The sequence below is a fragment of the Notothenia coriiceps genome, unplaced genomic scaffold (assembly GCF_000735185.1).
Source record: "Notothenia coriiceps isolate Sejong01 unplaced genomic scaffold, NC01 NC01_scaffold00011329, whole genome shotgun sequence".
Taxonomy (NCBI): domain Eukaryota; kingdom Metazoa; phylum Chordata; class Actinopteri; order Perciformes; family Nototheniidae; genus Notothenia; species Notothenia coriiceps.
The window spans coordinates 1-21,681 of NW_011344030.1; the positions used below are offsets into that span (position 1 = coordinate 1).

At 40.2% G+C, this 21,681-nt stretch overlaps 1 protein-coding gene across 2 annotated transcripts; it reads right to left on the minus strand.

Moving 5' to 3' along the window:
* Positions 1-1,227: 1,227 nt before the first annotated feature.
* LOC104946674 (zinc finger protein 773) lies at positions 1,228-20,189 on the minus strand. 2 transcript variants are annotated; one of them, XM_010772548.1, is made up of 4 exons: positions 19,951-20,189; positions 17,562-18,130; positions 6,144-7,310; positions 1,228-1,430 (listed from the first exon to the last, which is right to left on the minus strand). In XM_010772548.1, exons 2-3 carry the CDS (start codon positions 17,928-17,930, stop codon positions 6,177-6,179), a joined length of 1,503 nt encoding a protein of 500 aa, XP_010770850.1. In that variant the 5' UTR covers positions 17,931-18,130; positions 19,951-20,189; the 3' UTR covers positions 1,228-1,430; positions 6,144-6,176. The 2 variants fall into 2 exon arrangements, with proteins under 2 accessions (XP_010770850.1, XP_010770851.1); XM_010772549.1 differs by lacking the exon at positions 19,951-20,189 and adding an exon at positions 19,018-19,904.
* Positions 20,190-21,681: the final 1,492 nt, after the last annotated feature.

Genomic DNA, 21,681 nt, shown 5'->3' on the forward strand with positions numbered 1-21,681 from the left:
TTTTCATAGTCTTATATTTCAACAGTTTTACGACAAACTGTGACTTTTTTTACATGGAAATGATTGTTTAAGATTGACAAACATCATATGTGTCATTCGTGGCACAATTCAAACGGGCTCAAAAGATAACTTTTCTCTCTCCATTGACTTCAATGTATAATTTTCCGCTTCCGGGGTCCCATGGAGGCTCCCGGAAGGGGAGGGACTTCGCCTCGTTATAGCACTACACCCTAGCAATGTGTGTGAAAGACAATAGACTTTACAGCATTTTTGTTTTTTTGAAATTGAAGTTGCGTTGCTGTTTGTGTGTTGGTTGTTGACGGCAGTGTGTGCCAACCCTTGGTAAATGATTGCCCCCCCATTCGATTTGTTCTAGAGCCGACCCTGCTAATCTATTTTTATTTATCATATTAATATATGTTTAGTATGGTTTTGGAAGTGCGCTCCAACATATTTGTTGATCTTGTTTATTGGTCAAATATTATTTGTTTTAAAGTTCAATAGATGGTCAATGAATAATCGTCAAAATAATCGTAATATCAATTATTGACCCAAATAATCGTGATTATGATTTTTGCCATAATCGCACAGCCCTAATTTAACGTCAGGAAATGTATTTGTCATGTTAAAGACAAGATTAAAACAGGATGCTGTCATATTTTGCATTTCTATTAAATACATCATTTAGATTTTTAAACATTTGAAAAAAAAGGAAGACATTTAACTGTAAAGTCAAACAGAACCTAAGGCTCTAATTAATTAATAGAAATTAAAATGGACAAATTATAATCATAAATATATATAAAATAGGTATAATAATATATTTCTTGGAGAAAACTCAGATTTGAAAATGATTTCAAAGCTACGTAAAACAGTTGAGAGTGATTGACATTAGAATGTAATAAAAATACAGTTCTACTGCTATTAATAATTTTTTTTTTTTAAATAGTCAGAGAAATAAAATGCTATTAGTTTATTTTTTTAAATGAAGGTAATAAGAATAATTTAACAATAGAAGTTTGGTTATTTCAACATTAACTTCCACTGACCCCTGGCGGTCAAGATGTAAACAATTTATGCACAATTACTTCATACTTAAGTTTCACTCGTAGGTAGTCATGACAAGAAATGTGTTGTAATAACATAAAAATGTGGTGTTATACCTTGAAAAATATGAGTGCCTAGTTAAGTCTAAAGAAAATGAAATAAAGCAAAAACACAGCTGGCTTGTCATTAGTTTCTTTAATAATCTTTTTCCAGTACAAGACGCTCTTTCTTTTTTTTTTTTTTTACATTTTATTAGGAATGCGGTAATAAAGATGTGTCCACAGTGAGCGATCGGTGAGTCGGGCTCTTTGTGCTGCCGTCAGGTTTTTTTTGGTCCTTGTGGAGCCCGACGATGCTAAAAACTGGAATGATTTTTAATCCTGCTACAAAAACCAATAAGAGGAATGTCGTATCAGCAGATTATCGTCCTGATCAATTCTATTCAATAAAAAATAACTAAATGATATCATCAGGTTTTTAACAATACAGTAAACTCCCAACGCAGGAAGGAAACACGAGTAAACTGGCAGGAAGTACTCAAACAGGAAGTACTTGTACACACTTGGCAAAAGATTGAAATGTACTTTAACTGAACCAGGACCCTGCTTAACAAAAATACAAAATGATTTATAGTCTGCATGTTTCTACAGGGATTTTTCCTGAAAGCATCTTAACTTATCTTAAATGTTGACTTTGTAATCATGGACACCGGTGCTGTCTGAGGTAAAAACCAGCAGAGGAAATTAGGAAAAGCAACAAAAAAGAAAAAGCCAATATTTCATTTTTTGTGGTTAAAGTATCTATATGGTCTATTTGCTAGCTCATATAGTCCTGTTGTGAACAAATAAATGAACTTTTATGTTAGGAATGTATAGCTTGGGTCCCCAGCACATAGAAACTGTCGGATGCTAACTTGCATATGCTGGGCAATTTGTACAATTGACCTTTCGCAAAGCCACGCCCCCCCCCTTGGTTACTGTTGCAAGCTGAGAGCCAGATGTGTTAAACAAAGCCATAATGGAGGGTCTCCGTAACGTCGGACTCGCCTTAACAGACTCATTTTGGAGCAATAACGCAGCAATATCCTCCAGGTCCCGACAAAAGGGGCTACAATACGCTATGGAGGGTTATATCCACAGTATAAACATTAGAAAAGAGGGAGGCACAACATCAATAGAGGCACTTGCATACAGGTCGCAGTGCAAGAGTGAAAAACCACATGAGCTGTATGTCAAATTCGACGGAATTATTATTATTATTTTGGAATAAAACAATACAATCACAAGAGGCATTAAATGTTGTAGTTTGTCTAAAGTTAACTACCGTTTCCTTGGTGGCTTTCTGCATCCACCTTGTTGTTCCTTTGTGGGGGTCGGGGTGCCCACTTGTGCAGCAGGATTAGGGAAGTCGGCAGTAGGCTGTCCATTAACAAAATGCTACAAAGATTAAAGCAAAATATAAATGAATGATTGCCTGTTGGCTTTCTTGTTTGTACTTTGACCACAGGTAGAGTAATAACGGAGCTCAGCTGTTCAGACATTATTATGCATCAAGTGATATACATGGTCAAAACGACCGAGAAGCACACAGCTTACAGCTGTAGTCGTGTGACTTTAGCTAACGTTAGTTAGTGAAATTAGTTAATTAAATTAGTTAGTTAATTTGTGAATGTAATCTTTGCTAGCTAGCTAGCTACGTTAGCACGTATTTACCTTGGAGCAAACGTATTTGTGTTTGTTGATATTCGCCATATTCAGCTTTGCATGGGGCCTGCCGCATTTCTTTATCCACTGGCGGCATCTCGGGTTTTGGGTTTAGGAAACGGGTAAAATATCACCCCCCCCTCTAAGCTTATGGGATATCTGCTATCCGATTTCCAAAGACCATAAGCACAACGCTTCACCATTTTCGCAATGAATTTGAACGCTAAGCTTGTCGGACTTCCACAGGGAGCCGCGCACGTGATCGAATATGATTGGACAACGGGCATTTAGGGGCGTGGCTTTGCGAAAGGTCAATTGGCATAAGTGCGTTAATTACCATTATAGACTGGGACAATAATTTAAAAATTGCTTTGCCAATTTTAGACTGGTTTTTGTGGTTACTTGAAGATGCAGAGTCAACTTCTGACATTTTCAGGATCAATATGGCAGTTTTAACCAGAAAATGCCAATACTTGAACTCTCAGTGGACTGATTTTTATAAATTATGGGTCGATCTTTAAGATTAAGGGGACTCTGAATCATTCGGATTGGACAGATTGGTTATTTATGTGAAAAAGAATGTTCCACAGTAGAGATAATAACGTTCATATTGTACTCTATATCCAATGTCCGCAACACTACTCATGGTATTCATAATCAGCCCACTGAGAGTACAAATATGGCCACTTTCTGGTTACAACTGCCATTTCTGATCCTGAAAATATCAGAAAATGAATTTGGTATTCTAAATAATATTTAAAACCACTCCAAAATTGTGCTAACTATTGTTAACAGGTTATAATGCATTTGACAACATATGCAAGTTAGCATCCGGCTGTGGGTCCCGTACTATATATTTCTAACATAAAACGTTGAGAACTCAACATTTCCGGATTCACTAAGCTGCCAACTCGACTAATAATTAATTAAAAAAAGTGTAAAACTTGTAAAAAAAAAAAAGGTTTTTATATTTTGGTTGAATGTTTAATTTTCAATACATCATTTATTTTAGTAGGGATGCACACTATGGACGTTTTTCAGCCAATAGTAACTTTAAAAAAAAGAAGTTCATAACTTGATGAAATATTCAAATAGTCAAATGAGAATTTTTTTTTAAATACAATAAAAAATCAAAAAGATGTTGCACACTGTACTTCTTCTATCGGTTTGAATATATTTGATTTCCTATAGTAATAATGCTTTATTTGGATTATAATTCATAGTATAGACATCCTTATATTGCATTCGGGATTGTGGGAAACTGTATTTCGATTTCTCTGTCTGTACACACAAACTGAAAGATTGACAATAAAGTTGATTTTGATATTGGGTCCAATAAAAATCGTGCTCCCTACTTTTATTTTATTTAATATGATTTGAGTTTAGTTCCCTATTTACTCTCATAACTATCTACTTTAATTTTGTAAATAGAGAAAAATAAAATGTGATAATTTGACTACCCTGTTAGTTGAATTGCCTTCATCATTTAAAGATTAATAAAAAATACAAATGTAGTTCCCATTTATTTTCCTTTCTAGCTAGACCCTCCAGAAAAACGCGATTCTGCGATCGCAGAATTTACCTCATAATCAGCAAAATGGCGCAGATTTTTAAAAGGCCGCATATTTATCAAAAGGCCGCATAATCCCCGCATTTTTCCACACAAAGTTGAGAAGAAAAAAAGGTTAACTCGTCTTGACGTGACGTCATCAGCTCGCGCATCACAGAATGTAAACAACACTGTATAGAGTGAACGTGTGGAGCTCACACGATAGAGAAAACACCAAGAGGAAAACATCTAATCCATCTCATTTACCAACGAACATTTCTACTAAAGACCGGGCAAAAAGTGGGGGGAAACTATTCTGCACCCCGTGCAACTGTGTGTTGCAGCATAAGAGAAAATCGACGGTGACGACCCACTTTGATTCATTCAAACATTCGAAAATGCTTTCTGCTGCTGCGGACAAGAAAGCCAAACAACGCACGTTAACCGAGGCATCAACCTCCAAAACCCTTTCGAGGGCTACAAGAAACGAAGTGAGTAGCCTACAAGATTGAAGCTGGTCAGATAACGAACGAGTAAATGAAAACAGAATGAGGCGGAGAAGTGTGTGTGTGTGTGTGTGTGTGTGGGGGGGTGTGTGTGTGTATGTGTGTGTGTGTGTGTGTGTGAGATTAAAATAGCCCAATTGCTTTTACAATAAATAAACATTGAATGTGTTTAATTGAATAGTAAAGGGGTTTAACGTTAGTGGCAGGTTGTGTGTGAGAGAGAATAAATAAGACAGCCCAATATTTTTAAAAATTGTTATTCTTTTCCCCCGCATATTTAGCATATTTCGCAACTTTCCGCATATTTCCTAACTTCCCGCAATTTCACCGCATAAAATCACATAAAACCCCGCATGTTTAATCGCATAATCAAGGATTTTAGCCCGCATAATCAAGGAATTTAGCCCGCATAATCAAGGATTTTTGCCCGCGTTTTTCTGGAGGGTCTATCTAGGTTTTTAAAGATTCATTTGCTCATGTTAACGTAAATTAACATTTCATTTTTTTTCAAATCTGCAAATGTTCATTTGTACCAGCTGGCGAATAACATTCGTACATTTACGAGCTAAAAAACTTGTAATTTTCTGAGATTTGAATAGTCAATGTAAATGTAATTTCGTGATTTTTTTCTCCTTTAATTACAAGAGTTTTTGAAACAAAAAACTACCACTTTAATCTCAGAGAATTTCTCAGGTTTTTTCACTTAAGTCTTTTGATTTATTTCTCGTAATAAAGTATTCTTTCATATATGTACCACTTTAATGAGTTATTATTATTTTTTAAATGTAACATCACCTCTCTCCATCATCGTTTGTGTGCAAACAGTAGTGAAGTAAAATGCCTCTGGATTTAATCCAGATAAGAAACATTTGAAATGAGACTATAAAAGTACAAAACATTTCTGTTACACATTATCATGTACAAGTACTCACTGTGAACTACTGCGTAAGGAAACACCTGAGCTCTGGTGAAATATAATACTAATATTAATAATACTACTACTATTAATGATAGTATTGAGGATGAGTAAACAGCGTCCTGGTTCAGCTGCTGGTCTCTTTCAGTAAAAAACTAAATTAAGTACTCAAGATTGGTCACTGAAGTATTTGTGCTTGTATCAGAATAAGTTGTGGGACTTCAGTTTAAAGATTATCTACAGCCCCGCCCCACCCACACACAAACACACAGTACATGAACACACACGCAGACACTTGCATAAGAGCAAATCAGTCAGAGCACCCTGCCCACAGATATAATGCAAAAGGTATGAAAATGTAAGAAAAGATTCATAAGGAAAAAACTTTATATATAGTATTTATAAAAAAAGAGGAATAATACTTTGTTTCTCCGAGAGGTTAAAGGGTGTGGAGTTTAGCTGCTGTCGCTGCCCCCCCCACTGCCGCTGCTGCTGCTGCTGCTGCTGCTGCTGCTGCTGCTGCTGCTGCTGCCGATGCTGCCGCCATTGGCCGTGTCGGCACGATCCCGCTTGTGGATCTGCTCGTGAGCTTTGAGGTGGCCCGACTGGCTGAAAGTCTTCCCACAGTGGGGGCAGGCGTACGGCCGCTCCCCAGTGTGGATCTGCTGGTGAGCCTTCAGGTGTCCAAGGCGGCCAAAGCTCTTCCCACACTGCGTGCAGCCAAAAGGCCGCTCGCCCGAATGGATCTTTTCGTGGGTTTTTAGTACGCCCGAGTTGCTGAAAGTCTTGCCGCACTGCGAGCAGGTGTAGGGCTTCTCGCCCGTGTGGATCTGCACGTGGTTGCGGTAGCTGGACTCCTTGGTGAAGCTCTTGCCGCAGTGCTGGCAGCAGTATGGCCGCTCTCCTGTGTGGCTCAGCTGGTGTGCCTTCAGCTCCTTGGACTGGCCGAAGCTCTTCCCGCAGGTGACGCAGATGAACGGCCGCTCGCCTGTGTGCAACCGCTGGTGCGAGCGCAGGTCGTCGGCCTTGGTGAAGCCTTTGGGGCAGTGCGCGCACACGTAGGGCTTCTGCCCCGTGTGGATCAGCTGGTGGCGCTTCAGGTTCCCCGCCTGGCCGAAGCTCTTGCCGCACTGCGAGCAGGTGTAAGGCCGCTCCCCGGTGTGGATGCGCTGGTGAGTTTTCAGGTTGCCCAACGTGCTGAAGTTCTTCCCGCACTGCGTGCAGGAGAAGGGCTTCTCCCCCTGCATGTTGCGATTTTTTCTCAACGTGGCGTTCTGGGTTTTGGTCGACCTTCCCTGCCCCGCCGCCTCCCCTGCTGACTTCCCCACCTCTGACGGCTGCAGCTCGTACAACGCCCCCCCTCCGAACTCGTGTTCGAGCTTTATGCCTTCCAAGAGCAGCGCGTCGGGCCGCAGCTTGTTGAGTTCGGTGCGCAGCTCGGCCATGTGGATGGACTCCAGGCCGTTGTGGGGCAGGTGGCCGGACATGTTGTCGGGGTACTCACACTTCAGGCCGCTCAGCTCCGTGGTGTAGTAACACTGCAGGTCCACGTGGTGGTCCGACTTTATGTACTCCAGCGTGTCCGTTACCTGCAGCAGACAGGCAGCAAACCATTAAGTACTCGATAATGACACCAAATCACATCATAAGTTAACATAGAAAAAGTAAATCGAAAATATTGTTTACATTTCGTGATTCGTTTTGTGACCATGTTTCTGGAGATTAAGGCACATTAGATTAAAGACATTTTGAAGCCACTCAGAATAAAATTGTCAGTAAATCAACAGTGACATTTTTGCGAGAGGCATTTGGTAAATTATTTAAAAAATATATGTGCATCATATTTATAAAATCCCAAATTTAATCACTGAGAATTTGTAACACTTTTGAAAGATTTTTTGAAGACATTTTAATACCAATTAAGTTTACTAATTAAATGCCTATAAGACTTAACCAAGTATTACCCTGTGTTAATAAACACAAAGTGATTCCTTCCGTATTTCCTAGTTGTTTGTAATCTTGCGGCCCTGGGGCAAATGTTTCTCTGGACACTTTCACACTGCAATAAAAAGATAAACACAGCCAAGTCCTATTTTGGGCTACATGGAAAATCTAAGTAAAAGTATGTGATTACAATCAGGAAAACATATTTTTCAAAGTACTTTATCGATCAAAATTGTTTCTTATACACTTTCCGTCAATTCACTTAATGATTAATTTATAAAGACTACTTATAAAGCGCTCAAATAATAAAAGTTAGGTAAAATTACAATATCTCCTTGTGAAATGCAGTGAAGTAAAAGTAAAGAGTAGCATGAAAAGAAAACATTTAAGTACCTTACATTTGGATTTAAGTACAGGATTTCAGTAGATATATTAAGTTATATGCCACCACTAAATGTGTATATTGAGAAGTGTGAATAAAATCAATTGAAGTTGAGTAAAACCAGCAATTATAATCCTGTTAAAGCCAACTGAACAGTAGGGCTGTACCCGAATATCCGAATATTCGGTTTTCAATTTCGTTATTCATTTATTATTTTTTTCTTTCTAAATGTATGCTATCAATAAAGGCAAATTGCCACATTCTTATACTATATTTATACTTTTTAATTGCACTGTTAAAATGCGGAAATATATACAATCTCAGCTGGGGTGCCTGACATCGCTTTCAATAGCTAGATCTGATCGATATCGACATAAACGCGAGTGAAGTCTAATCTGACGGGAGAGAGGGATCAGCTGCTGCTGACGAGTCGGCACGCAGCTCTGCATAATCACATGCAGCGGTGAGCGGAACAAAACACACACTTCAGGTTAGAATATCACACGTAGCTATTTTAATTATCTCTCAAACTACAGTACCTAAACTAGTTATAGATCCGGGCCAGTGACATTTTTATTATCACTGGCCCCACCATCGTAACCCCTGGCCCAAGAGCATTCGTCCAAAGAAAACGTCTAATAATGAAGAAAATTAACACATTTGTTGCCATGGTAATTTCTGCACAAACTACATTACTACTTGTACTACAACATTTGAATCATCAGTTCTTCCTCATTTTCCTCAATTGTTCATATTTGGTTTATTAAAATAATTATATTGTGGTCATTGTTAAAAAATGTCTGATATTATGAGTATTATTATTTGTATAATGAACTTTCTGCCTTCCTGTCAATAGGAGTTAGAAATGTAATGGCTATGTAATAGATTAGATTAGGAACTTCATTATCCTAAACTGCTGGGACATTTCCCTATAGTAGGGATGGGAACGATTAATCGAATATTCGAAATTATTCAGGTATTCGAATAATGATTCGGGTATTCGAATATGATTTATTAATTTATTTTTTATTTTTTTTATTTTTTTGGGAGGGATGCCTGAATTGATTACATATTATGAAATTGAATAATTCAAAGTATACGACAGTGCCATAGCTAAATGTGTTAGGTGACGTCTAAAGATGTGTTTTGCTCCGCTCACCGGTCCCTCACAGCGGGCAGAGCTGCAGGTGCTGATCTCTCTCTCTCGCGTCCGGTTATACTTACCGACACAGTGTAGAGCAGGTTCCGGAGCCCTGGTGAAAAAGGACATCAGGTTATCTAGCCGGCTTTAAAACTTTGGTGAGTTTTATGATCAAGTTGTTTTTTACCACGGGCATTATATGCGAAAAGTCGTATGGTAATTAATTTTTTCTACTTCATGTCTAACGTATATTATGGAATATAGGGAAAGTGCTCTTGTTTTCATTTCGGAAAACTTTATTCCAAATTACTATACTACCCTGTAGTTTCGACCTTGGACATATGTTTTCCGTTGTGTACGACTTTTTGGAGTGGGTCGTCCCAGACCCCCTAAGGGGTCCCTCTAAAAAATTTAATGACTGTATATTTGCTGCGTAAGTCCTTGTGAGACTCTTCTTTTATTTGATTTAAGATAATGCTGGGGTTGTAAAATTATTATAAAATTACGGTAACAAACAACAAGTGAACAAGTCTGTAAGAACGACGCTCCTTCTCATTTCTCCTCTATCAGACACATGAATGGAAAGATTTAACACCCATCTATCGGGGTTAACAGACCTGGACAGTTAGTACGTTTGGTCCCCAGGATAAAGTAATACAATAGTAAAATGAGCTTCACATGGGGTACCTCATATTTTCTTCTCAAGATGGCGTTTCGGGTAATGAGGGCACCCCTGACAAGGCGTTTGTTAGAACTAAGAGCTAACCGGTCTTCTGAGCTTTTTTGGACGTCGTTTCTGCAAAATAACCTTCTTTCGGTAAATCCGAGGAGGCCGTTGGGAGGTCAGGTCGCGGATGACGTACGTTTCGCATCTTACCGGAGTTTTTATTTTCAACTGGAAAAGGTTTTTTTTTTTACCAAAAGAGTTTAAGAAGTGAGTGTGTAGACGCTGGGAGCTTTGCCCAGGCGCTGTGGAGGTCAACTCTTGGTGACTTGTGTAATATGTCTTGTACCCAATGTGCTAATCTCGATTGACTCAATAAATAAATCAATTTTCAAAGCGGAATAAGACAAATGTCAAGGACAGTAGTCTAATAAATTATGCTAAACAATTTTGTCGACAGAAACTACCCTTTTATAATAATAAATATAAGTTTTTCGTTACAATTAAACCAGTTTTACACAAATGCAATTAAGCTACTTATACATTGAAAAACTTTAGTTCATAAGTATAAATCAAACGGAAGTAACAAACCAAAGGTGTACGGATTTTTGTCGGAGTTCGATTTAGATTTTCAACTACCGATTTTCTCTCGCAAACTCTTTAACACGTTCCGTATTTCAGGCTTATCAGCTAATAGCAAAGGTAATTAGCTTATCTAATTAGTTATAGTTACTCAGCAGTATATATCCAGTAGTAGCATACGGTGTGTAATGAGGAAAAACTGTGGTACAGACAACACTCCTGAGAAGATTGCCGGGGGGCATGTGTCTCCGCGGCACGCAACGGCCGAAGTTGCGACAGACGGGTAGTGGACTTACCCCACTACGTGCTAAGCGGTTGACGTAACACCGGCCCCTCGTTTGCATCGAAGAAGAGGCGCCACGAGTCGACGTTTTCATCTCGTACAGATGAAAAACTGCGGAACTGGCCTCGGCAGTCGGTTAGCTTAGTATACGGTCATGTTCGAGATCGGTTATTTTGGCGCGAACAACAGGCCCCGCCTCTAAGTACACTACCAACAACCAGCTCAAAGTCGGGGGGCGCCGTTCGCTGTGCGTGCGGCGGCACACATCCCCGGCATCTCGCCATTTACATAATGCCTGATATGACCATTTTATACAAAATTATGGCGTTGATTTAGAGATGACGTTTTACAGATACATGAAACGGCGGTTGTGGTCGTCGCGGATAAAACGGGGTTCGTCGCGGGATAACAACAAATCCGACCGTTCGTACACAGCGATCACACTGTCCCCGCCCCTCGTGCGAGTAACTTGACAATCGCCGCTTGGAGCGTTGCCGCGACTCGCGTGAAACCTGTATTTCTCCACAACTCAGGACCGCACCAGGACGCCATGGCCTCCCCGTCTCCGGTATAGTATCACCGTCTTGCAGTCGATTAACTACCTACAACCTGANCGCGATTTGGGAAATAATCTAATTGCGTTTTTCTTACAGAAAGTATGATTGCGATTCGATTTGCGATATTTGTTTTTAAGCGACCCAACGGAAGTTTATTGTAAAATGCGGCACTATCTCCGGCTAGGAAGGTCGCATCAATGTGCTCCCGTCTCTAGCACCCCCGCAGCCCGAGCTACGAGTGAAAGAACTAAACTTACATTAAACTTCCGTTGGGTTGCTTTAAAGTCAAGCTTCAGTTTAAGATTCACCCTGTAATAGAAACATGTGATGGAGCATTGCTAACCTGACTCAGATGGTTTGTTTCACCAAACCATCTAGTAAAGCTCCATTGGAAGCCATTTGGAAAAGTATTTCAAAAATACTTGGCAGGTGATTGGATCAATCTGTCTATCACCTATATGGGCCACTTCTGATTGGTTAACAATGACTGGTACATGTGGAGCACAGCACTTATGATTGGTGTGGATGACTGACACACAAGAAGAACAAAAAAGTATAATCGTTCAGCCCTTGAGAGGAAAAAGGTTCCCCGCCCCTGCTGTAAATAATAATAAAAACCCTTGATCTATAACTTAACATCTCTGTCTCCTATTGATCTGAGTATATTATAAAGAATAACCAGTTAATTGAAGCATTATAGCACAGGCAGGGGTAGAAATTAAGGGTAAAATGCCACTGGCCCTCCGGGCATGGAATTGTATTATCACTGGCCCCACCATTGTAACCACTGTCCCGGAGCATTCGTCCAAAAAAAATCGACATACTGTATAATGAAGAAAATTAACACATTTGTTGCAATAGTAATGTATGCACTAACTACATTACTACTTGTACTACAACATTTGAATCATCAGTTCTTCCTCATTTTCCTCAATTGTTCATATTTGGTTTATTAAGATAATGATATTGTGGTCATTGTTAAAAAATGTCTGCTATTATTTTGATTATTATTATTTGTATAATGCACTTTCTGCCTTCCTGTCATTAGGAGTGAATGTAATGGCTATGTAATAGATTAGATTAGAAACTTAATTATCCTAAACTGCTGGGACATTTCCCTATAGCCAATACCTTTTATATTTTCGTCACTGCACCACTAGAAGCCAACTCCATCGATCAAGCTGGCTGAAATGTTCTCTCCCTCTTCTTCTCATACTCCCTGTCACTCTCCTTTAACTGCTCCGGTGATTTTCTTTTATTTGAAAAAAAAATTTGCCCGGCGCTTGGCCAGTTACCGCTGGTATTAAAAACATTTTGGCGAATGGTTAGGTGGCGCGATAGTCTGTAGTGAAGGAGCGCGCTCCCGCTCACAGGAGCCTGCTCGTGCTGCGCTCCGCAGCAAACAGCTGTTTGCTTTTCACCCAACAACGACAATCGACCTACAAAACGCTATGTTGTAGCGTTAATAAACGAAACAATTTAACAAAATTGCTAGTGAAAATACCAATACCACAGGACCATTTTTTTTTTTTAAAGCAATATTTTTTGTGGCCCGAGCGGGCAAGTGGAACGTACGTTATGCTGGCCCGGGTTGTCTAAATAGTGCCAGCGGGCCATTTATAATGTCGAGCCCTGACAAGCCTTTGTCAGATGGTATATTACGCTGTTTTTTTTCTGCTTCGTATAGTTCTCTCTTTTTTCACCATAAGTGTGTTTGCATCCCTTTTAAGAAACGACTGTCACATTCAAAAAGAAGGAAATAACAAAGGAAATGTTATTAGCGGTAACATCACACAATAAATGATCAGATGCATTTCTTTAAGCTTTTGGAAACATATGATATGCAAACAAACAATTGTCTGTTAATTACAAAAATAAAATCTCAATCACTCTCACTGCACTATGGCTCCTTTATTTTTGAAAGATAGCATGGCAGCAATTAGGCACGATGTTACTGATGCCTGAATACATTTAAGATAATCAATCTATTTCAGTTTAAGTGACAGTAAAAAGGACAACTGTGGGCAATCTGTTAATAAACTAAATGCTCCTTTGCATTTCCCTGCTGCCTCTGTTCCGTTGCGTTGAGCAGCATCACCTGTACGAGCTGATGACCAGGAAGTGGCTTACGGGCTCTCACGCTGTGGACACCATCTGTGTGACGGTGGAGGACTACTTCAACGACTTCAACAAGATCAAGAAACCCTTCAATCAGGTAGGAGGAGAGAAGTTGGTGCAGCAATGATGTGTTTCAGTCGGCTGAAGTTAGCAAGGCTCCCTCTGCAGAAAGATCTGCAGGAGATAAACTCTGTGGCATATACATGTTTATGATACGGTCATGTTTTGTTCAGCAGGATAATCCCCACATATAAACACAACTTTATAATTTATGAAACGTAAATGCAATCACCAGATGTAAAAACCTTTAAACAAACTACATGACAGCAAAGGGGCGGAACATTTCCGGTACATTTCCGGAAAGTTTCCATGGGAAGTTAAGCTGGGAAATTTTGGAAATATTCAATGCAAAATTAAACAAAAAACATGACATTTCAAGAGATTTTTTTTTTATTTTAATTTTTAGAAGTAGAACAGAACAAGTTTTAATTATTTTATTGAACAATTATTTGTTTAATTGAAGAACGAAAACAGGAATGTTGAGTTAAATATTGCTCATCCCCACTCATTAAAAAATGAACAAAAATGCACCCCCGATCAAAAAATCCCCACAAAGTCAAGTGTACTTGAATGGCATATGTTTTTTTTAGTCAAGATGATGCTAAAATATACTTTCCCCAACTATATTTAAGTTCCCTATGAAGAGCCAACCTTCAATTTAGAAAATTCCCAGTTTATTCCCGTTTATTCCCATGGAAAGTTTCCATCTTTGAAAATTCCCGGAATTTTGCAACCCTACATAACAGTCACATGACCCCACATCACCACAGCTAAGCTAAACGTGGCTAATGTTTGGCATGATGAACTTCAGTTTATATTAGTCACTTGTTAGCAACTGAAGTTTTAAGACATATTGAAGCTTCAGACATCACCATCAGGGTCTTTACTGACGTATTTTATGTTGTTTAACAGAACATGAAAATCTCTTTGGCTTTATCTTTTTTCAGCATCAAAAAACATGTTAAAAAAACTTTGATATGAGGAAATATGAAGTGCTGACATTTTAACAAATGTTTGGGTTCCAGAACTCATTCCTGCACCTCTCTGTGTGACTGCGGTCTTATGACACGTTGTGTATGCAGGAGATGACGAGCGAGGCCCTGCGCAGGGTGGTGGTGGAGTACATCAAGGCGGTGATGCAGAAGAGGATCACCTTTAAGAACGCTGATGAGAGGAGGGAGGGGGCCGACAGGATGATCAAGGAGGCCGACCAGTTCACGTTCCTCTTCAGAAAACTGGCTGCTGTGAGTGCATGAAACACTTTTCACTGTCAGCACCAGCATCACTAACAATGAGGGACAGCCACACAACACAAAGTCAATGCAAAAATGAGAAGGGATTCCGTTCAGTGGTGGTAAAGATATTTTAGCCATCTGTGTCATCAATAATAAACATCCTAAAGGCCTTTCAGTATTTATATTCTATATTACAGTAAATACACATGTATGTATGTAAACAGTACCATAGCTGCCGTAGTTATGCCTTTTATAGATGAGGTTATTTTAAGTGTTGATGGAGTAGCTACAATATTGATAATTCTTTACAAACCTAACTTACAAAACAGGCATTTTTAAGGGGTTTGCTTGTCATCTTGCAGAAAGACCCAACTAAGCATGAATTCAAACTTTTTACAAATCAGCATCATTGTGTTATTCATTCTGGATCATTGTGATCTGGTAATTACAATTTAAATCCAAAAAGCATGTGTTTTGGGTGACGTAAACAAGAACAATTCAGCCCCCTGAACGAACGCAAGAAAACACCAATGATGTTCTGATCAAAGTTATGTGCGTGAGGAGGGCAAAGAACAATGCATAATACCACATTTACAGCACATCTGGTGTTGCTGGGGGATTGTCCCTCCCCCCATTCATTTAGAATTAGATTAGAATAAATTAGATTTACTTTATTGATCCCAAACTGGGAAATTGTCTTGTCTTAGCATTATGTAAAATATTTATTTCAACAGAGGCTCTCTATTGAATACATAATATAAATATACAGAATGAGAACACACCATAATTGAGCAACCCACTAACAGAATGTAAACCGAGGATGCTATTTACAGTATTTGTCTGCAAAGTAATTGTAGTAAATTAAGTTCAAATGCAACAAGGTAAAGTGTGAGAAACAATATACATGTATACAAATAAATAAAGTAGGGTTATATAGTACTTTGAATGTGCATCAGTAGGGAATTTTAAAGCAACCTGTGCTTTTAGCCAGTGGAAAGAGAATCAACTTTTGAAGGATTGCGACCCCTAGTAAAAGTGCATGAGCCAAACACACATGGGCTCTTTCTCATGTATCTAATTCCCCTCCTTACTTACTTATATATTTACTTTGAATTCATTGACAGTGCGGTATAATGAGACAATTACAGGCTACAGATGCAGACATATACACACACATATATGTACAGTGGGGCAAAAAAGTATTTAGTCAGCCACCAAATGTGCAAGTTCTCCCACTTAAAAAGATGAGAGAGGCCTGTAATTTTCATCCTAGGTACACTTCAACAATGAGAGACAGAATGGGGGGAAAGAATCCAGGAAATCACATTGTAGGATATTTAATGAATTAATTGGTAAATTCCTCGGTAAAATAAGTATTTGGTCACCTACAAACAAACAAGATTTCTGGCTCTCACAGACCTGTAACTTCTTCTTTAAGAGCCTCCTCTGTCCTCCACTTGTTAACTGTATTAATGGCACCTGTTTGAACTCGTTATCAGTATAAAAGACACCTGTCCACAACCTAAAACAGTCACACTCCAAACTCCACTATGGCCAAGACCAAAGAGCTGTCAAAGGACACCAGAAACAAAATTGTTAGACCTGCACCAGGCTGGGAAGACTGAATCTGCAATAGGTAAGCAGCTTGGTGTGAAGAAATCAACTGTGGGAGCAATTATTAGTCATATTAAAGACATACAAGACCACTGATAATATCCCTCGATCTAGGGCTCCACGCAAGATCTCACCCCGTGGGGTCAAAATGATCACAAGAACGGTGAGCAAAAATCCCAGAACCACACGGGGGGACCTAGTCAATGACCTGCAGAGAGCTGGGACCAAAGTAACAAAGGCTACCATCAGTAACACACTACGCCGCCAGGGACTCAAATCCTGCAGTGCCAGACGTGTCCCCCTGCTTAAGCCAGTACATGTCCAGGCCCGTCTGAANCGGACAATTGTTATTTGTTCTTACTCGGAACCAAGTTTTGCTTTCCAACCCTGCCACTGTGCTCCACTTCCCGCCCTGCCCCGTCTAACAGTACAGAAAGCGGAGAGATGCATTTCCTTAGGAATCGACAAGCAGAACCAAAACTAACATTTCTAAACGGACAATTTGCGAATGAGTTCTGCCTTTTGTAAACTGAATTTAATAATAATTTGTCAATAAATGAGGGCGAAAAACGTCACTTGTCCACCGGACAAGTCAATTGAAAGATCTACGTGTCCGATATTGTAAATGACACGTCCCGGACGGTGGGACGTGTGCTTTTTCGCACACTGCATTACATTCCTATTTAGAGCCAATACAAGCATGAGTTTTGTTTAATAAGTCTCACTATGTTGCCAACAAAATGAAAAAATAATCATGTTAAGAGATGAACATCCCTTACGTTTAAAAAAAAAAATATTATTATATAATATGGTCACATTACTAAAAACTAAAATAACTTCACATAAATATAAGGTCATATTGCACATATTCACCATGGTAACGGCATAGTGATACTGCTCTCAGTAGACCGCAGATCTAGACTCACAATTAGTCCAATATCAATTTTCAGTGCAATACTGTACGTGTAGTAATTTTATTTTAACTACTCAGTCTACTTTTTTTTAACAACAAAATACATTTATATTTATAATATTCCTGTACTTTTTACTTATTTATTATATTTTGCTTTTCTGTACTTCTTATCATTGTTGTCCCTTTGCTGCTATGACACTGCACATTTGTATCGTTGTGGGACTAATTAAAGATACCCCTATTATAGTAGGATTATTGGAATTAGAGTAAAAACGTTCTGCCTTTACTGTTACCTTTAGCTGACTATCATAAAGGCAAAAGTAAACCTACTGTGAGCAGAGGGGTACCTGGGAGATGTAGTCAAACACGGAGCTGGGCTCGTAGTGGGACTTGTAGTCCAGCTCCGTGGCATCGCTGTGGGTGAAGTGGCCCAGGTGCTGGTCCCCGTGATGGCCGTGGTGCTCCGACTTGATGTAGTCGAGGCCGCTGATCTCCATCTTGATCTGATCATGGCCCAGCTCGGCGGTGGACAGCGGCTGGATCTCCGACAGGTCCACGGTGCAGATGGGCTCCAGGTCTCCGTCCTCCGGCTCACTCTTCACGCATGGCAGCATCACAAGAGGCTCGGCCACCTCCGGGACGTCTAGGGAAGGGGGAGGGGAGCTGCACTCAGGGGGCAGGCCGAGGCTCAAACAATCGGCCTCCAAGTCCGTCATGGTGAGGGGCGGGGCTGATCCTCCTCACCTATCTGCGGTACAACACCTCGGGTAGCGCTTGGGACCAAAACCTTCTCCGCCCTGGTCCTTCCTCCCTCCCCTGTAGAAAAATGTACCCGTCCTGAGTGTCGGTGGGGGGCGTGTTCCTCAGAGTGTGTCCTCACTGCTGTGGTCACCACCCACACCGGACTGGCACCAGCCTGCAACGACGTGAAAGACACAGTTTAAAGACACTTGTAGATCAATTAAGCAGCCGTAAAGATAGTGTGTTCTATGCACGGTTGTTTTCCTTTTTGGTTTGTTTTTGATGCGCGGAAAGTGTGCTCAAATGAGAGTGATGCTGTCGTGTATTTTTCAGGGAGCCCATAGTTTAAAGTATATTAACTTGGAATGCAGCAGTGCGCATTACTTATCATTAGACGAGGATAAACCAATCACAGCCGACAGATATCTTCACTTTCCCTAAGTCTACAGTTTGTACCGACCCCTAAAGACAAATAACTTAATGTAAAACATAATTTAGGCATTTTTTTCATACTTATTTAATTGCTTTAGAAGCATGAAGTTATTTTCTATTATACATATATTTTCCACATTTAATTGTATTGTAGCTCCTATGTTTCCATCGACTTTGTGGATCAGATTGCAGGTCTTTGTCTTGAGGATGGGAGGGTTATATAGATACAGATAAATCCTAGTTATACTACAGAAAAGTAAAACCAGCAGTTCAAGCTAAAACAAAAGAGCTATGAGAAAGTGATGTATTTACATATCTTTAGTAATTTTATGCTGGATGAGTGTGCTGGAATTTATGTCTGTATAACTTGTACTTTCCTCACATTTCCAACAGTGTCAGAACATTGCACTACATAGTTTTATATAAAACACTGACAATACATATTTTAATGCAAACATATTTGTAACTCTACATACAGTTTACTGAAAAAAATGACTTCACTTTAGTTTAGATAGTTCAACTACATTTAACTTTACATAAAACATGTATTAATTAACTACCTGCACAATCATTTCTTTAACCGTCAGTAGTTAATTTACATTTTACTGGTAACTCAATACTTTTACTTACATTTTAAACGCAGGACATGTAGTGCAGTTTTTTTCACAATGAAGTGATAATGCTTTTGCTGAAGAAGAGTTTCAGAACAGTTCTTACTCTTGGTGGCTACAGAGGCCACCCCGCACACACACACACACACACACACACACACACACGTTAAAGTGTGCAGGCTGGTATCAGCCGTTAACGTTAAATTCCGACAAGTCTTCACTTTTCTCTAAAAACAGACCGTTACATTCCTATCGAGCCCCGGCTGCAGCCCCCGGTGTGCCCGCTCAGTCCTCTCTCTCTTCGGGCTGAATGTGAAGGGGTTACCTGTCTCTGCAAACACTCAGGTAGCCTTTCAACCCGCCACGCAGCCTCCCGCAACAAACACAATCTGGCGGTGATTTACCCCTCAGAGGATGCCTTCACAATAACAACGCTTCCCCTGGTTCATCCGCGGGGAGGTTTAGTTTCGGTGGTTGTTCCAATCGGGGGAGAAAACTCCACATGACAGAGGAGGAACATGTATTTAAACGCGCATTTCTGGCATACAAAGACAGGGCAAGATGCCATGTCTAACAAGCTAGCAGAGCTAACCAGTGGCCATCTTGTTTATCACACAAGCAGCCTGCTAAGCTAACTAGCTGATGTTAGCACGGAGGGGAGAAAGTGAGAGTGGAGCGGAGACGAGAGGCAGGCGGACGGAGAGGAGTAGCTAGCCTCCACCGCTGTCCTGGGCACTATCTCTGTTTAGCATGTGGGGTGGGCTCCGTTGGAAGCTGCTGACAGCTCACAAACAAAAGGGTCAATTTATGAAATCTGTGCTGCGACCCGCGAGGATCTGTCAGAGAGCGGTACAGGCTGTGAGGAGAAGCCGGAAACTGAGCAGAGCGGCGCGGAGAGAAGCAACACACCGGGGCAGAGCTGTAAAGATCGGAGGGGCTTGTAGTACGTTACCTGCGGGTGGTCCGGTGCATTGCTGTCCGCCTCGGTCACTTGTAGCTAACTCCGCCGGACCCGCCACGTCCACCTCGGCATAACAACCCGCCGCCTCGCCTCCTCTCCTCCCCTCTATCGCTGACTAATTCCGCTCCCTCCTTCCTTTCCTCCCTTCCTTGCCTCTCTCCCCCTTCGATCCTTCTTCCTTCCTGCCCAATGGTCGCTCGTGCGCATACCCGTTCTGGCGGGTACACAGGTAACTACGGCAACGGTAGTGGTGAGAGGTGGGCTATTGTCGCGCGCAGTTGCCCGAGCGGGTGCGCGCACGGTAAAATTGTTTATTGTTACAGCATCATATGTGCTCGTGTATTTATGTTAGCTCCACGCGCCCTGTGTATAATCACAAAGGAATGAATGAGCGTGTAGCACACGCCCCCGCTGATCCGGGTCAAGTGGCGGGTGGAGACGTCACTCCGCGGCAATTAACAAGCTCATTAAATAAATGATGTCATATTTAAGAGAGACACGACAGGTGAATAAATATCACATCCGCAGTTGAGTATTTACATGATGTTGTATTACAAGTTTTCTGAAATGTTACATTTAATATGCAAAGGACGGATGCATTCTCTTATTATTTTTAGTAACAACGTGTTCTATTAATTAGGCTCTAAATGATATTTGTAAAACGCTTCGGAATATAGAGAGGAATGAAACTAGAAAGTTTGTATGTAAGTAAAATCATGTATTGTGAAACTCATACATTTTGTACACACTACAGGTGGAAAAGAGTTAGTGTCTCACATAATTGCATGAAATGAACCCCCCAGGCAATATGATTGGCAGAAAAAATGTAGACTAACTTTAGTTTGTTTATTAATACATATCTTATCAACTATTTTGTTTATGCTCAATTTAGACTTCAGCTGCAACAGCTTATCATTTTTTAAATTAGCTTTGTCTTTTGTTGTGTTTTGGTATTTCGTTTTTTTCTTGCATTAAAATAATCCTTTACCCATAAAATGATCATTTATAAAGTTGCTCAACCATGTAACTTTAAATTCGTAAAGATGACATCTTTAAGAGTGTGAAAAAATGAAAGAGAAAAATCCATTTATTAATCATGATGTGACAAATCCCAAATGTTATTTAATCATGTTGTTTTATACCTCAGTAGCTGTTAAGCAGCGTTGATTTAGTCTCTCACAAGAATACACATGTTTAATAGGAGTCGAATGTGGTTTTAAAAGGAGTTTCTATGGATCTTCTTATCCTCTTAGGAGAAATTCGGCTCATATTCAGGTTCATAATTGTATTTTGCACTGGCCAATAGAAGCCCGAGTGTAATGATGTCACTATGTTACAGAAGTAAACAAAGGGTTGCGTTTGAATTGTCAGTTACGCGTAGGAAGGTTCCTAACGGAGTGAAATTACAAGGTCATACCCAAGTGGTAGCCATGAAAAGAGCTGTTCGAATTCTCTAGACTAGAGGGCAGGAAAGGAGCTTTGAAATGTCCTTTAGTTTAGGAAACACTGGACCTTTCTTTACGAAAGGAAAGGAGAAATTGCTGTCCCACAATACCTTGCGGCCGCAACATTTACCGTTGTCACTACCCGATCTGCAGCTCTGCCCGATCTGCAGTGCGCATGTGCGAGATGCTCCGCCATATTGGACAACTCCGGACGGCAACCCAAGTAGGACACTTGACACTGGCTTTTGGCAAATCACAAAAAGAAAACTCGAGAAAG